An 18051-nucleotide genomic window follows, 5' to 3' on the forward strand; every position below is an offset into this window, starting at 1 on the left:
TAGGAAGCAGGAGGCTTTAACTCTCCAGGTAGGGGTTGGGTTGGGGGGGGGATTTGATATTGACTTGAAATGAATATATTAAAGGATAAGAGTTTTCAACACTTTGATCCTTCGTATTGCTTTGCTTTACTTCTTTTTATCTATATTTGGGTTTAAAGAAGAACTTCTCTCATGTGACTTTTTCTTGACATTTTATATTGTATATGAAAAGCAAAAAAAAAAAAGAAAAGAACGTTATAGGAAAGTAGCTTTGGACCGTGCAACAGGATTAGGGCAAATGAGGTGGAGGGGGGTCTTTCCTTGAAGATGAAGTGATACAATGTAGACATCACCCAATTTAAACATTTATCTTTTCATCTCCTAAAAATAGAAGCGGCGGCGGCGGGTGTGAAGTGCAGAGACTTGTTACCTTTCCCTTATTTGGGCTGTTTGCTTTTTTTAATAGAACCCCGCTGGATCGGCTCATTTACTGGCAAGGAAAATCTCTGGCAAGCAGAGCCCCGAGTGCTGGAGACATTAAACACTCAGAGTCACGGATCTCAAACAATCTTGTTAGAACAAGAGCTGCCGTTGTCTGACATTCCTGTGTAAATGACGAGATGGTTGAACAATAGAGGCGCGATGGGGAACGGGACTGTGCCTGCATAAGGGTGTCCCATGTCCGCTCCCGTCCTGACCTGGACGATGTACAGCCCCACTCATGAGGATACTCAGAATCTACATAGCAGCCAAATTATAAGGTCTAAGGGTCATTGATCCAAAAATCAATCACATGTATTGCTTGTAGACAGTTCTGGGACAAGGTCATCCAGGGGCGAAGATGCCAAACTGTGCCTGCCCAATGGGTGGAGTAGGGGGTGGGGTCGGGAAACCCCTAAATCCATGGGCAGCAGTGCTTCTTGTGCTGAGAGTACGTTCCCTCCTACCTCTCTACTAATTGGTGCCTGCTCATGATCGGTAGCAATAATCCTCGAATATAATGAAGCCGGATACTCAAACTGGTGGCCCTCCAGCTGTTGAAGAACTACAATTCCCATGAGGCATTGCAAGGCTAGCAGTTGTAAGCATGACTCCCATAGGCAGAGGCATGGTGGGACTTGCAGTTCCGGAACAGCTGGAGGGTCACCAGTTTGAGACCCCTGCTCTAATATAATGAAGCCAAATACTCAGTAACATCCATTGCATTGCTTCTTTATTGGCTACATGGCAAGATACAGCAGTAACACTCTTAACGCGTTTCGGCCAAAGCCAACTAAGGCTTTCGCAGAAACGTGTTAGCATGTTACTGCTGTATCCTGCCATGTAGCCAATAAAGAACTGATGCAATGGATGTTACAGAGTATCTGGCTTCGTTATATTAGAGCAGGGGTCTCAAACTGGTGGCCCTCCAGCTGTTGCAGAACTACAATTCCCATGAGGCATTGCAAGGCTAGCAGTTGTAAGCATGATTCCCATAGGCAGAGGCATGATGGGACATGTAGTTCCGCAACAGCTGGACGGTCACCAGTTTGAGACCCCTGCTCTAATATAATGAAGCCAAATACTCAGTAACATCCATTGCATTGCTTCTTTATTGGCTACATGGCAAGATACAGCAGTAACACTCTTAACGCGTTTCGGCTAAAGCAGAGTAAGGCTTTGGCGGAAATGTATTAGCATGTTATTGCTGTATCCTGCCATGTAGCCAATAAAGAACTGATGCAATGGATGTTACAGAGTATCTGGCTTCATTATATTAGAGCAGGGGTCTCAAACTGGTGGCCCTCCAACTGTTGTAGAACTACAATTCCCATGAGGCATTGCAAGGCTAGTAGTTGTAAGCATGACTCCCATAGATAGAGACAGCTGGAGGGTCACCAGTTTGAGACCCCTGTATTAGAGGATTATTACTACCCTCCAAAGGCTCTTGGGGAAGAACAATCAGTTCCCATTCTTCCAGGTAAATTGCGGTAGAGCGTGTTTTCTTTGTTTGACCATGATTGGTAGCCAGAGGGACCAGCTCTGGATCATGTGACCACTGTGACAGCCAATTACAGTGGTCACGTGATCGACCGATCTTTCTTGCCCCCTACCATAAAAACATTTTTTTTTCAAAGATTAATTGAACAAAGCTGAAGTTAGAAGCTAATTGGTTACTATGCACAGCTGATTCTGCATGCACCAGTTTTAGTAAATCCCCCCCCCCCCCCCCATGCCTCCCAATGTAGAGGATGATGAAGATAACTCTGAAAGCTGTCCCAAGACAGCCATGACAGCTCCCAAAGTCCTATTTTTTTTCCTTTTCAGCAATTACAAAACAGACACTGGGGTTGATTTACTGAAGGCAAATCGGCTGTGCACTTTGCAAAGTACAGCTGCACTCTGCAAGAGCAGTTGCTCCAAAGCTTAGTAAATAAAGTGAAGCTTCACTTTGCAAAAAATACCCAATCACATGCAAGGAAAATTAAAACAACAGCATTTTTGCTTGCACATGATTGGATGATGGAAGTCAGCAGAGCTTTTGCTAAATCTCTGCAACTGCACTTTGCAAAGTGCACAGTCTATTTGCCTTTAGCAAATCACCCCAATGTTTCACTAACTCTTGCAAACTCTTGAGCAAAAAAGATTAGAATAACCTGAACAAAACCAAGAGGCAAGGTATAAAAATTAGAGCACTCTAGAAGAGTGGGCAGTATCCATAGCAACTACGCCAATCCTTTGATCCATATTTTACGCGGCACCAGTGAAATGGCACCTGGAATTTTACTCCCATTGACAAAGCAGCCGCATTTCATTCTCCCACCTTTTACAAATCAACCTTTATTCACTAAAAAGTGCACCTATGGTGGTACATGCATTGTACTTACTGTAGAGTAGACAGACGATGTGCTGGATACCAGAGAGAGGGAAGAGCCGTGAACTGCGGAATAAAAGAGGAGATACGGATCAGAGAGTGTCAGGTAGCTGCTTTGTGTCTCCATCGGATATATATCTTTGTAACGTTTTCCTTCACAAGATCTCACTATACTGGAGATTTACTGACACAAGAGAGGGGAGACTAAGAAAATTCTTCCTCCTGGCTGCAGCAGACTGATAACATCATCGCAGCCTAGGAAAAGTCACTACACTAAAGCTCAAGGATGGCTTTTTTTTTTTATATAATAAAATGTGGAGCTTTTCTAAAAAAATATACTGTTGCTGTATACCAGGGGTCTCCAAACTATGGCCCTCCAGTTGTTCAGGAACTACAATTCCCATCATGCCTGGTCATGTCTGTGAATGTCAGTGTTTTACAATGTCTCATGGGACCCGTAGTTCCGCAACAGCTGGAGGGCCGTATTTTGAAGATCCCTGCTGTATACCATCAAGAATTTATTCAAGGAGATTTGTAGAGTTACCGAGAGGTAAAGTTTATTTCATACAGCTCCTCAGAGCCGTCAACCTTTTTAATAATAGCTCCAGCATAGGAATACTCCTTTTAGCTCACATATTTTTTAATGCATATAATGAAATTCTTTTATTAACCCTGTCATTGAAATAACTCTCAATGTATCTTTGTATTGTGTTGTCAGGTACCAGCCCAAAGCGGAAATCAGTCTTGCAGAGGGGAGTCTCTGCTATGTGAGCTGTTGTGCATGAGGGGGCAGGCTTAAAGATGAATGGAATTCTAATTGGGCATCACTAATATTGGCATTGTTTGGAGCAGGCAAGGAGGTAGTGGCACGGACCGTGCAGAACTACTGGTTCAGAGAAGTGTTGTCGCTCACTTGTGTCTTTGCTAATTAACCAGACCTGCCTTCTAAAAATGACCTAAACAAGATCTACACAAGCTTACTTCGAAAAAACACAATTTATAATAACTGGAGCTAAAGACGATTATGCCTTGTTTCCACTGAGCGGAACGGTTCGGGTCGGTACAGTTTGGAAGGGTTAGAATGGTCCGGCCTATTTAGGTGAACGTTTCCACTGCAAGTCGGACCACCAGGGGCCATGCGGGGTTTACACCAAATGTGGTGTTTGTTTTGCGCTTTCGTTTGACGTGAGCATTGACGTTTTCCTGTCCGCCAATCATCGTGTGACGCCAGTAGCTCCGCCCTAACCGTACCGTACCATTTCCTATGGCCCTACATCTGAAGGAGGACAAGGAATGGTGCGGTTTGGTTGTATGGGCCACTTTTATAATGAAAACACTCAAAATAGCGTACCGTACCGACCCGAACCGATCCGCTCAGTGGAAATGAGGTATTAGTGGTATTGTTCAGGGAAAGTCTGGCGGAGTTCCCTTTCATTCTCTGACGTGTACCAGAAATCTGCTAAGCTCTTCCCCTTAACCCAGTGTTCTTCAGTTGGGCTTCTTTGGGGAGTAAGTGTGTTTAGACACGGACTGTCATGTTTGGTGGAAAATAAGATGACACTTTGCAGTTGTTTGTTGTGGCCTACGGGAGTCTCTATTTAAACACAAACACTGTGTAAGCCAGGGCAGTGAACCGGACTGGCAGGTTCCTCTGTGTGTTTGTGTGTCTCGGGGTGACGTAAATAGCCCCATAAATCCAACACTGAAACCTGACACAATGGGATGACAAGTCACTTTCCTTATCTAAGGCTAGGTAAACATTGCAAACCGCAGTCACCTGTAAAAATCACCATTTTTACTACAATGGAAGGCTAAGGATTTAAAAGGTAACTCCACTTTCATTGGGGGGGGGGGGGGGGGGGGATAGGAAATAAAGAAAAACAATATAACATATACAATTGCAACACAAATCATATTGTAATTGAATGTTATTAAAAATTACTTTTCCTATTCAATCTTCAGCTGTTGTAATTTTCTGAAATTGCAATGCAATATGGCTTCCTGGAGCTGTTCTGTACACAGAATGTATACTGACCACACCCCCAGAAACATAATTTCCTGCTTGTGTGATTGGCTCACCAATTTTCCCAGAAGTCTGCTTAAGATACAAGTCAGATTTCTGGCATCCTCTGCAATAAAAATGTAATTTTTGGTGAGATACTCCCAATAGGAACACGTCTAAAGGGATGCAGGCCCAGCAGCTTTCCTCATTAGAGCCCTGCAGCTGCCACAGCTGATTGATAAATATGAAACTATTCCCATTTGACCTACTCAGCACAGAGGAACAAACAGGGATTTCTTTAGAATAACAAAAGATAGGAATCTGCAACAAAGTTTGTTAAAATCCTTCTAATGTACAGAGATCACCCAGAGGGGAATGTTTTTTCTCAACAAAAGTGGAGTTATGCTTTAAGGAAAGCTATATATATATACACACACACAGTATCTCACAAAAGTGAGTACACCCCTCACATTTTTGCAAATATTTTATTCTATCTTTTCATGTGACAACACTGAAGAAATGACACTTTGCTACAATGTAAAGTAGTGAGTGTACAGCTTGTATAACAGTGTAAATTTGCTGTCCCCTCAAAATAACTCAACACACAGCCATTAATGTCTAAACCCACAACAAAAGTGAGCACATCCCTAAGTGGAAATGTCCAAATTGGGCCCAATTCGCCGTTTTCCCTCCCCGGTGTCATGTGACTCATTAGTGTTACAAGGTCTCAGGTGTGAATGGGGAGCAGGTGTGTTAAATTTGGTGTTATCGCTCTCACTCTCTCATACTGGTCACTGGAAGTTCAACATGGCCCCTCATGGCTCTTTTGAGGATCTGAAAAAGAACTGTTGCTCGACATAAAGATGGCCTATAAGAAGATTGCCAAGACCCTGAAACTGAGCTGCAGCACGGTGGCCAAGACCATACAGCAGTTTAACAGGACAGGTTCCACTCAGAACAGGCCTCACCATGGTTGACCAAAGGAGTTGAGTGCACGTGCTCAGTGTCATATCCAGAGGTTGTCTTTTGGAAATAGACATATGAGTGCTGCCAGCATTGCTGCAGAGGTTGAAGGGGTGGGGGGTCAGCCTGTCAGTGCTCAGACCATACGCCAAGCACTGCATCAAATTGGTCTGCATGGCTGTCGTCCTAGGAGAAAGCCTCTTCTATAGATGATGCACAAGAAAGCAGATTAAGGACATGGATTACTGGAACCATGTCCTGTGGTCTGATGAGACCAAGATAAACTTATTTGGTTCAGATGGTGTCAAGCATGTGTGGCAGCAACCAGGTGAGGAGTACAAAGACAAGTGTGTCTTGCCTACAGTCAAGCATGGTGGTGGGAATGTCATGGTCTGGGGCTGCATGAGTGCTGCTGGCATTGGGAAGCTACAGTTCATTGAGGGAACCATGAATGCCAACATGTACTGTGACATACTGAAGCAGAGCATGATCCCCTCCCTTCAGAGACTGGGCCGCAGGGCAGTATTCCAACATGATAACAACTCCAAACACAAGACGACCACTGCCTTGCTAAAGAAGCTTAGGGTAAAGGTGATGGACTGCCTAAGCATGTCTCCAGACCTAAAACCCTATTGAGCATCTGTGGGGCATCCTCAAACGGAAGGAGGAGGAGCGCAAGGTCTCTAACATCCACCAGCTCTGGGATGTCGTCATGGAGGTGTGGAAGAGGACTCCAGTGGCAACCTGTGAAGCTCTGGTGAACTCCATGCCCAAGAGGGTTAAGGCAGTGATGGAAAATAATGGTGGGCACACAAAATACTGACACTTTGGGCCCAATTTTGACATTTCCACTTAGGGGGGTGCTCACTTTTGTTGCCAGCGGTTTAGACATTAATGGCTGTGTGTTGAGATATTTTGAGGGGACAGCAAATTTACACTGTTATACAAGCTGTACACTCACTACTTTACATTGTAGCAAAGTGTCATTTCTTCAGTGTTGTCACATGAAAAGACAGAATAAAATATTTACAAAAATGTAAGGGGTGTTCTCACTTTTGTGAGATACTGTGTATATATATATATATATATATTTTTTTTTTTTTTTCACACATATACATATATACACACACACACACACACATACAGTTGGGAACTCATCAGATTTGGCCCAGAGATTCCAGCGATGTATAGTTGTGAACTCTCCAGATTTAGCCCAGGGATTCCAGCGATTTATAGTTGTGAACTCTCCAGATTTAGCCCATGGATTTCAGCAAAGTATAGCTAGTGCTTTCACAGATTTGGACTAGGTATTCCTGCTGGATTTGGTGGGGAATTCCAGCTATGTATAGTTTGGATTTATCTGTATTTGGCCCAAGGATTCTGCCAAAGTATAGGTGGGAAGTCTCTGGATTTGGCTCATGGATGCCAGCTTTGTATAGTGGGGACCTCTGCAGTTTTGGCCTAGGGATTCAAGTTATGTACAGTGGGGAACTCCCCGGATTTGGCTGAGGATTTCAGATATGTATAGCTAGTGTTTCTCCAGATTTGGACTAGGGATTTTGGCTATGTATAGTTGGGAACTCTCCAGATTTGGCCCAGGGATTCCAGTTCTGTATAGTTGGCCGGGGATTCCAGCTATGTATATCTAGTGTTTCTCCAAATTTGGACTGGGAATTTGGCCTATGTATAGTTAGGTTTTTCTGGGTTTGGCCCAGGGATTTCAGTTTTATATAGTTGGGAACTCTCTAGATTTGGCTGGGGATTCCAGCTACCTATAGTGGGGAACTCTCCAGATTTGGGAAAGGATTCCAATTATGTATAGTGGGGAACTCTGCAGATTTGGCCCATGGATTTCAGTTATGTATAGTTGGGAACTCCCTGGATTTGGCAGGGGATGTAAGGTATAGCTAGTGTTTCTCCAGATTTGGACTAGGGATTCTGGCTATGTAGAGTTAGGTTTTTCTGGATTTGGCTGGAGATTCCAGCTATGTATAGTTGGGAACTCTCTAGATTTAGGAGAGGATTCCAGCTATGTATAGCTAATAACTCTCCGGACTGGGCCCAGGGATTCCAGTTATGTATAGTTGGGAACTTTCCAGATTTGGCCCAGGGATTCCAGCTACGTATGATTGTGAACTCCAGATTTGACTATGAATAGTTGAGAACTCTATAGATTTGGCTGGAGATTCCAGCTATGTATAGCGAATATTTCTCCAGATTGGGCCCAGGGATGCCAGCTATGTATAATTCTGAACTCGTGCTTTGACCTGGGGATTTGACTATGTATAGTTGGGAAATCTCCAGATTTGGCCTGGGGATTCCAGCTATGCATGGCTGAGAACTCTCTGGATTTGACCATATTGTATGGATAGCTAGCATTTCTCCAGATTTGGACTGGGGATTCCAGCTATGTTTATAGTTGGGAACTCCACGGATTTGGCTGGGGATTCAAGCTATGTATAGCTAGTGTTTCTCCAGATGTGGACTGTAAAGTTGGGATTTCTCTGAATTTGGCCCAGGGATTCTGGCTACTCATTTGCTAAATCATTCTCATCCACTTGCCTTTAAACTGGCTGACTGCAGCTGTGACATCAGCGTCATTACTCCAGTCATATAGCAGCTGGAGCGGGGAGCCAGCACCAGAGAGGGGGAAAGTGCCAGGTGGAGGTGTGCCCTGTGCTCTCTCCTTCTCCAGCACTTACCTCCCTAATGAAAAAAAACAATCACAGGTGGAAAATTTACATAGAATAGTGTGCAAACAGTGACACATGCATAGTTTTATGTCTTGTAAAATGTGAGCACCGAAGGATACAAGGAAAGAAGATTGCATACAGTAAAATCTGCAGCGGGACAAGTATAAGGTGCGGGTTTTAAGTCATTCTCACAGTACAGCCTTCTTTTAAAGACTGTGGTCTTCCCTTTGAATCCCCTGCACCAGTAATACCGTGTAAGCGGTTTGTGCCTTGATTCTCCTCTGAGTTACACACACACCAGGGATATAATATACTATCTGCTTGCAGATCATAACACTGACAGCTCCATGTGTAATTGAAGTAGGGAGATTTGGGATATCCAATCCCTTTCAATAGCTGACAACTATTCAGAGGACAGAGGGGGAAGATGGAATGGAAGAGTGTTTAGTGTTTTTGCCTAAGGCTGGAAATGTTGCAGGAAGTATTAAGAATTACTGTGCACACAAAAAAAAAAAATCCTAGCAGTGGATTAGATAAAGCCTTGGTTGAATCCGGGTACATACATACATATGGGTAAACTATGAGTGAGCACGACTCCTACCGCTTCATCTCCTAGAGTCTGAAACATGTTTGGTTAGCCCGAGCTTTGCAATAGAGCTGGAGAGACTGATAGTGCAGACCCTCCCACGCTCAGCCTGCTGTACAGAGGATTACACTAAGATAATATGAGGAAGGATTTCAGACCCTTATACTAGCAGAAGTTAAAGATACGTTAATCACTTGTAATCAATATGTAGGAGGACTCAAGGGCACTTCATTGCCTGTGCGGAAAGCCTTGGCAGAAGCTGCCTTGCCTGTGGGGAAAGCCTTGGTAGAAGCTGCCTTGCCTGTGGGGAATCCCCTTGGTAGAAGCTGCCTTGCCTGTGGGGAATCCCCTTGGTAGAAGCTGCCTTGCCTGTGGGGAAAGCCTTGGTAGAATCTGCCTTGGCTGTGGGGAAAGCCTTGGTAGAAGTTGCCTTGCCTGTGGGAAATACTCCTTGGTAGAAGCTGCCTTGCCTGTGGGGAAAGCCTTGGTAGAAGCTGCCTTGCCTGTGGGGAAAGCCATGGTAGAAGCTGCCTTGCCTGTGGGGAAAGCCTTGGTAGAAGCTGCCTTGCCTGTGGGGAAAGCCTTGGTAGAAGCTGCCTTGCCTGTGGGGAAAGCCTTGGTAGAAGCTGCCTTGCCTGTGGGGAAAGCCTTGGTAGAAGATGCCTTGCCTGTGGGGAAAGCCTTGGTAGAAGCTGCCTTGCCTGTGGGGAAAGCCTTGGTAGAAGCTGCCTTGCCTGTGGGGAAAGCCTTGGTAGAAGCTGCCTTGCCTGTGGGGAAAGCCTTGGTAGAAGCTGCCTTGCCTGTGGGGAAAGCATTGGTAGAAGCTGCCTTGCCTGTGGGGAAAGCCTTGGTAGAAGCTGCCTTGCCTGTGGGGAAAGCCATGGTAGAAGCTGCCTTGCCTGTGGGGAAAGCCTTGGTAGAAGCTGCCTTGCCTGTGGGGAAAGCCTTGGTAGAAGCTGCCTTGCCTGTGGGGAAAGCCTTGGTAGAAGCTGCCTTGCCTGTGGGGAAAGCATTGGTAGAAGCTGCCTTGCCTGTGAGGAAAGCCTCGATAGAAGCTGCCTTGCCTGTGGGGAAAGCCTTGATAGACTTTGCCTTGGCTGTGTTGAAAGCCTTGGTCTACTCTTGGCTGGAAATCATCAAAATCTTTATCACACAGGGATTCTCAGGCTGGAAGTCAGCTTCCATCAAACATTTTTCACACAGGAATTCTGCTTCTGTTCACCTCTCCATTATAGGCAGCGTGGCTGATGTTTCCCACAGGTGTAGCTATAGATATTCAACAGGAAGACAACCACCATAGAACAGAATTCTGCCTGAAGATGAAATTTCATCTTTTGTCTGCAAACAATATCCTGGAGAAAAAGATCTCTGAGAAGCCCAGTATTTGCCTCTTAGCGCTAAGCAAAGTTCGACAGCTGGGTCTCCGCATTGAGATGGTGCTGACGGCATTAATTCAAGTGGTGAAAAAATTGGCCATAGGCTTTAAAGATAAACAGACTGGCAAATCAGCTCCTGACGTTAAAGTAGATATGAGCTATTGAAATAATCCTCTGGAAGGGAAATTGATGATGCTGCAAAAAAAATATATTTACTAATGAAACCAGGAGGTCTCTTTCTCTATCTTAGAAGTTTCTTCTAAAGGTAGAGAAAGAACAACACTTCGATACAATGCAAAGGGATGTAAGTAGCTCGCTGCTCGAAAGAGGGAGAAAGCTAAAAATCAAGAGCCGAGCCAATTACAGCACTTTCTCATTTTGTGGACAGGAAGTGTCCCACGTCCTCTACACAATTACCTTCTTCAAACCCCTCTCGGAAGGACCCCGAGCGGCTCATGGTTCGGGTCTTTTCATCCAATGACATGGAGCTGTTTCGGAAGCGGGTCTCACCATAGTGGTCATTCGAGCCATCGGCGTTGGACAGACTGTGAGTTCGAAGCATCGCTGAGTTTGACAAACTCATCTGTGACGAAGCTGTTGGGCTTGCTGTAGGTGGAAAACACATAAATATTAAAAAAAAAATTAGGCTTAATGTACACATAGCCTACTTTAATCTGCGCAAAACTCGGCAAAATTACGCCATAATTTTACTGCGGTTTTGTGGCTGGTGCTCAAAACTTTCCTATCCTGAGCGCCATTCTTCCGCGTTCATGAGAGGGAGGTTGAAGCTCCCCTAACTGCAGCAGCTCCTAAACGCTGGTTAAAGCCTATGTATACATCGACACAGGCTTTTATAAAGTTGAGTTTAGGAGCTTTGGCAAAAAAAACGAAATCTCTTAAACTCAAGTTTAAGAGGTGTAGTATACATGAGGCCTTAGTCCCGGTTCACACTGGGGCAACTTGTCAGGGGACTTAGCCGCCTGACAAGTCACGCTCCATTCAGTGCAATGGAACCGTTCTAATAGGAGCAACTCAAGTCGCTCCGACTTAGAAAAAGGTTCCTGCACTACTTTGGGGGCAACTTGCATTGACTTCTATAAGAGAAGTCGTTTGCAAGCCCCGCTGAGGTTGCGCTGTACGGAATCGGGACTTTGAAGCCACCCCTGTGTGAACCGAGCCTAACAATAAGGGAATGTGACAATATTATAGGATGCAAATTTATGTCCTGGACAGATGCCCGCAATGAACTTGTTGCAAAATGGTACCGTCATGTTTATTTGATAGTGCCACAATTATATCTAAATTATGTTAATCTACCTATAGAAACCATCACAAACCTTTTTACCATAAGGCTGCCATGATAAAACATTCAAGAATTTCTACATGAAAATAATTAGTGACCTTCAATTGATATTTGCATTCTTTGTGTTTTAGACCTAAATCCCAAAGAGATATGTCAAAGCAGCCACATGTACACTGGTCATTCTTTCACTCTAGTGGAGGGGTCTCCAAAATTTCTAAGCAAAGGTCTAGTTTTTCTGTCCTTCAAGCTTTGGACAGTGGTCAGTGGGAGCAAGCAATGCCCCATTATTGGTTTTAATGGGAGGAATAGTGCCCCTTGTTAGTATCAGTGGGGAGGAATGGTGCCCCATTGATAGTGTCAGTAGGAGAAATGGTGTCCCATCATTGATGTCAGTTTTAGTAGAACCCCAAGGGCCAAATAAAGGCAAGCAGAAGGCCACACCAGGCCCCCTTTGCCGCAGTTTGGAGACCGCTGCTCTATTATATGGAGAGAAGAGATGTCAACTCTACCATAAGACAGTTAATAAACTAGATGTCTAAATGGTCACTCAACCATCCCAGGAGTTATGATTCTACTAAACCAGAGGCATTCAAATATGGGATTCAAATGGCTTAAAAAATACTGTAGGTCCAGGCAAAACCTAACTAATGCTAAACCTGCTCTGTGCCACATTCTAAACCTAATCTATCTAACCCTGTAAAGCAAAAATCGCTGCACTTACCTTTTCTGTACCCGATCTGGTCCGGTCTCCAGCGACTGAAGCTCTGTGCAGGAGAGGACCGAGAACGGCTGTGAAATGAATGGGAAGTGATGCCACCCTTAGACTTACTATGGGACTTCCGTTGTCGAGTGCCTCTCCTGCACCCGCCTCCATGCTGAAGCCGCCGCTGACAGCTCAGCGTGGGACCAGACTGGATTGGCTGCAGAATAGGTAAGTACAGTGATTTTTTCTTTACAGAGTTATATAGATTAAGTTTAGAATGTGGCACAGAGCAGGTTTAGCGTTAGTTAGGTTTTGCCTGGACTTATCCTTTAAGTGTTTTGAGGGCTATACCCTCTTCCTCAGAGTAAAAAAAGGTTTGGCTCTGAGGAAGAGGGTGTAGCCGTTGAAACGTATAAGTCATTTGGATCCTAGGTGATATCCTCCCAAGCTCAGGAGGACAGGGAGTGGACTGATAGATGTCATTTGTCAGTCATATCATCTGTGAGTAGATTTAATTACATTTTTTATAATAAATGGTTTTTGGCATAGTGCGCCCTCTCTTTTCTTGTGTTTTTCTAGATGTCATTAAGACACCCCCAGTCCAGAGAGGGCAGCAAGGCGCTGTGCATTTATATCTCTAGTTGTGAATCAGACGTGCAACAAGTACTGTATTAGACCACCACACTCCTACGCACTAGGTGTTGTGTTTAACATTCGAATATGCCCATACTGAGGTTTGAAAACCATCACTTTAACCCTTCAAAGAATGCAAATTCCAAACTTGTTCCTTGACTACTTTTACTAGTCAAAGACACATAATAGTAATAACCAGTTCTTAAAAAGGATATCAGGGAACTGGAGAAAGTGCAGAGAGAGGCAACCAAACTGATAAGAGGCATGTAGGAGCTCAGCTATGAGAAAAGATTAGAGGAACTGAATTTATTCTCTCTTAAGAGGAGATTAAGGGGGTTATTATGATCAACATGTATAAATATATAAATTATTCACTTTAAGGTCAACACAGAGGACAAGGGGGCACTCTTTACGTCTAGAGGAAAACAGATTTCGTCTCCAAATACGGAAAGGTTTCGTCACCATGAGAGCTATGAAAATGTGGAATAGACTCCCTCCAGAGGTGGTTCTGGCCAGCTCACTAGATTGATTTAAAAAAGGCCTGGATTCTTTCCAGGGCATACATAATATCAATGGGTACTAATATTTATAGGTAAAGTTGATCCAGAGAATATATTCGATTGCCTCTCGGGGGATCAGGAAGGAATTTTTTCCCCCTGCTGTAGCAAATTGGATCATGCCTTCCTCTGGATCAACTGCGGGTTTAGGATTGTGTATATGGGATTGTATGTTGGGTTTTCTTTACTGTTTTTGTTTTTTTTGTTTTTTATTGGTTGGGCCAGATGGACTTGTGTCTTTTTTTAACCTGACGAACTATGTAATAGTGTTTGCTTGTTGAGGCACTACTAAGCCTTTGAGTGATTTTTTTTCCTCTTGTAGGCACTAATGGGTTGATTTCATACACTAGTAACTAACAAGACTGTCTAATTTAGGAAGGAAAGCAAGCACCCCAGATTCAGAATTATCTCGTAAGGGTCAATATTACCGTTGGGAATCTTTTATCTTGGCTATCATAGATTTGAGGTATCAAAGTCACTTACCGAGCTGAGAGAAATTAAATCTAGTTCCGGAAGGAGACGTAATGCTGGAGCCTGTTGAAAATGGAGAGCTACTGGCCGTGTCTTGTAGCCCTCCTGCTGAATGAGAATGTAGCCATTCCTTGGTGTCATCCTGACTTCGGAGCTGAGAGGACGGTGCATACCTGGGTGAAGCCAGGACAATGGGTTCATAATATTTGTAGACAAGGAGAAGACATCAACAACAACCATGCACAAACCATCAATGTGGAACACTCCAAGCAACAGTAATTAACACCAAAATGTGTGCTTCAATTATTTTCCCAAGGCTAAACCTTTATAGATGACAAAGTTCAACAACCATACTGGTCAATACTCCCAAACTTCTTGGGACTGTCCCTACTTCAAACATACACACACCTGGATCTAAATATTCAGAGTGCGCCCTTGTTTAGGGTGGCACTCCCTGGTATAGGGTGGGTTCGCTGAGAGCAGAACATCATTTCAAGTGTATCTCTGTATTAAAGGCTCCTCTAGAGGAACCCTAGGGTTCCACAGAACCTGGAGGAGAATGGATGCGTTTTAAATCCGGTCTGTGTCTCCACTTTGACCCGTGAAATGAGGTTAAATGACAAGAAGTTATGGCAAAAAACAAGACCATATTTGATGACCACAGCAAAATGCATGCTGGAACATATCCCCAAATTAGCCCGACGCGGCTCTCTCTGTGCTTTCTCGTTTTACCGCGTCAGTGAAATGCAGCAGTTTAGAAATTATGAAGTTTAGACATTGAGTAATAATTGCAAAACAATTACACAGCAATACACACTTCAACATGCAAAAAGAACAAATATGTATATATATATATATATTTTCCAACGGAAGTCATATTCTTCATTGAAATGGGTATCTGTTCCTCAATTGGGAATCCAATTTCACATTGTACTCTCTTTGATTGCAAGGAATTTACTATAAAACTTGTAATATACAATAATCTTCATAATACTTTAGTAACACGAAAATTAGGGTAGGCCACGGCATACTCCCAGTCCACACATTTTTCCAAATATTCAATAATATTAATAAACATGTGCAATGATTGTGAGTTTTATTAACACTAGTACATTCATTAACATTCTGCTGGTTAACAATGACATATCATACAACATCCCACCAGTCCGTCACATGCAACACATAAAAACCCACTTTGAATATTCGCTGTACAAACAAGAATGCAAAAACTGAAAACATGTAACAACGAGGCTTCGAAAACCACAACAGCACTATGCAGAAGTCACAGTGGTGGCAATACCTGAATCCCTTCTTAGGCAATGTGTTTCTATCGAGCTGGGGGTCACTGCAGCAAAGTTAAGAGAGGACAGATCATTTGTAAAGAGTGGAGACAGGAAGTGGAGACGTTTTACGGACCAGCCAAACATTACAGCGGGGGGAGGAATGCTCAAACACAAACGTGCAAAACATAGGAGCGTGTGAAACGTGCAAGGTGAACACTCACAAGTCCACGGTTGTGAGGAAACGACAATCAAACCAGTGCGGATGTTAATGGAATAGTTTAAAGTGTAAATTCATTTGTCTACAAATGTCATATTATAAAGGCAAGGCAGCAAAATCATCAATTTCATAAGCAGTAATTATCACCCATGGTAATCCCTTATACTTGTATAACTATCTAGAGCAGCCTTTCTCAACCAGGGTGCCATTTGGGTTTGTCTTAGGTGCGGTGAACACAGGATGCAGTTTGCCCTGAATGTGAATGTGCTGCCACGGTGCGTGCCAGCCACCAGCATCTTAACAATTAATGAAGCTCTAGGGCCAGTACACATGATGTCCCACCTATACCATGGCAACACATGATGTCCCACCTATACCATGGCAACACATGATGTACCACATGATACTGATCCAGGGCAGCGGGCATGCATGCATCCACACCCCAGGCCCTTACATTGGCAGTCAGTGAGAAGAATGCCCCTTATATTGGCAGTCAGTGGGAAGAATGCCCCTTACATTGGCAGTCAGTGGGAAGAATGCCCCTTACATTGGCAGTCAGTGGGAAGAATATCCCTTGTATTGGTGATCAGTGGGAAGAATGCTCCTTACATTGGCAGTCAGTGGGAAGAATGTCCCTCACATTGGCGGTCAGTGGGAAGAATATCCCTTACATTGGTGATCAGTGGGAAGAATGCCCCTTACATTGGTGATCAGTGGGAAGAATGCCCCTTACATTGGCAGTCAGTGTGAAGAATACTCCTTACATTGGTGGTCAGTGGGAAGAATGCTCCTTACATTGGGTGTCAGTGGGAAGAATGCTCCATACATTGGTGGTCAGTGGGAAGAATGTCCCTCACATTGGCGGTCAGTGGGAAGAATGCCCCTTACATTGGTGATCAGTGGGAAGAATGCCCCTTACATTGGCAGTCAGTGTGAAGAATACTCCTTACATTGGTGGTCAGTGGGAAGAATGCTCCTTACATTCGGTGTCAGTGGGAAGAATGCTCCTTACATTGGGTGTCAGTGGGAAGAATGCTCCTTACATTGGTGGTCAGTGGGAAGAATGCTCCTTACATTGGGTGTCAGTGGGAAGAATGCTCCTTACATTGGGTGTCAGTGGGAAGAATGCTCCTTACATTGGTGGTCAGTGGGAAGAATGCTCCTTACATTGGGTGTCAGTGGGAAGAATGCTCCATACATTGGTGGTCAGTGGGAAGAATGCACCTTACATTGGTTGATAGAGGAAAGAATGTCCTTTACATTGGTGGCCAATAGGAAGAATACCCCTTTTAGTAGTCTAGTCAGTCGGAAGAATGCCCCTTACATTGGCAGTCAGTGGGAAGAATGCCCCTTACATTGGCGGTCAGTGGGAAGAATGTTCCTTACATTGGTGATCAGTGGGAAGAATGCCCCTTACATTGGCGGTCAGTGGGAAGAATGTTCCTTATATTGGTGGTCAGTGGGAAGAATGCCCCTTACATTGGTGGTCAGTGGGAAGAATGCTCCTTACATTGGTGGTCAGTGGGAAGAATGCCCCTTATATCGGCGGTCAGTGGGAAGAATGCCCCTCACATTGATGGTCAGCAGGAAGAATGTCCCTTGCAGTGGTGGTCAGAATGCCACCTTCATAGACAGTTGAAAGATCACTGGTGTCATGCAGCTGGCTCTGTCAAGTTGTGTTGGCAGTGGAACTACGCAGCACCATCAAACAAAAGGTTAATCAGCCACAGCTCAAGGAACCCCTAACAAACTCTGGAGGAAGCCCAGAGTTCCACAGAACCCTTGTTGAGAATGGCTGGCCATGTGGTCATTGCAAAGATAACAGCAGATTGCTTATAATGACCCATAATGGCATACTAGACATTTCAAGAGCCAGTACAAGCATAAGGGAACTAGAAAACTAATACCACTGCATACAACAGTGACCATTTACCTGCTCTGCTTTTAAAAATTACATATGCGAATAAGGTGTGGTTGGATAAGAGCTGAGCAGTATATATATAAATAACAACTGACACTGTTTTCAGCAATGTTAGGCTATAATTATAGCGATCGTTTAGAAAGTGCGCACACCTCATGTGACCTAGATTTCCCCTAACTGAAAGTTATGACAAATATCGCCTTGGCTGCCAACCAACCCAGGGCTTGTGCCAGCAGGGTGAAGGGGAATATATTAATCAGGCTGACGTGATGATAAACCTGGAGAAGCTTCTTCCAGGAGCTTGTAAGACAAGAAAAAAAAAAAAAAAAAAGGTTCTAAAAAGGGATTCCAATCCAAATTTTTCTATTTTTAGCACCAAATTTGGGGGTCCATAGAAATTATAAATAATATTTAGATTTCCTAGCATGTAAACATATTACTGGGGCTATGATACATGATACCAAGGCCCCATACAGCTTACCTGACATGCCTAGGTGGGCATATGGGCCC

The 18051-nt window shown here is 44.0% G+C and overlaps 1 protein-coding gene across 5 annotated transcripts in view; it reads right to left on the reverse strand.

Moving 5' to 3' along the window:
* The window catches only part of NAV2 (neuron navigator 2), a 713755-nt gene that overhangs the window by 46208 nt on the left and 649496 nt on the right, over positions 1–18051 (reverse strand). For 4 of the 5 annotated variants that reach the window (XM_082270271.1, XM_082270272.1, XM_082270273.1 and 1 more), the window contains 4 exons: positions 15421–15465; positions 14133–14293; positions 10871–11059; positions 2847–2899 (listed from right to left, as the gene is read on the reverse strand). In XM_082270271.1, the coding sequence (XP_082126397.1) occupies positions 2847–2899; positions 10871–11059; positions 14133–14293; positions 15421–15465 (448 nt within the window). The remainder of the gene's footprint in view (positions 1–2846; positions 2900–10870; positions 11060–14132; positions 14294–15420; positions 15466–18051) is intronic. The other variant, XM_082270274.1, reaches the window with a different exon arrangement.

The sequence above is a fragment of the Pelophylax lessonae genome, assembly GCF_965119305.1.
Source record: "Pelophylax lessonae genome assembly, chromosome: 10".
Classification (NCBI taxonomy): Eukaryota; Metazoa; Chordata; class Amphibia; order Anura; family Ranidae; genus Pelophylax; species Pelophylax lessonae.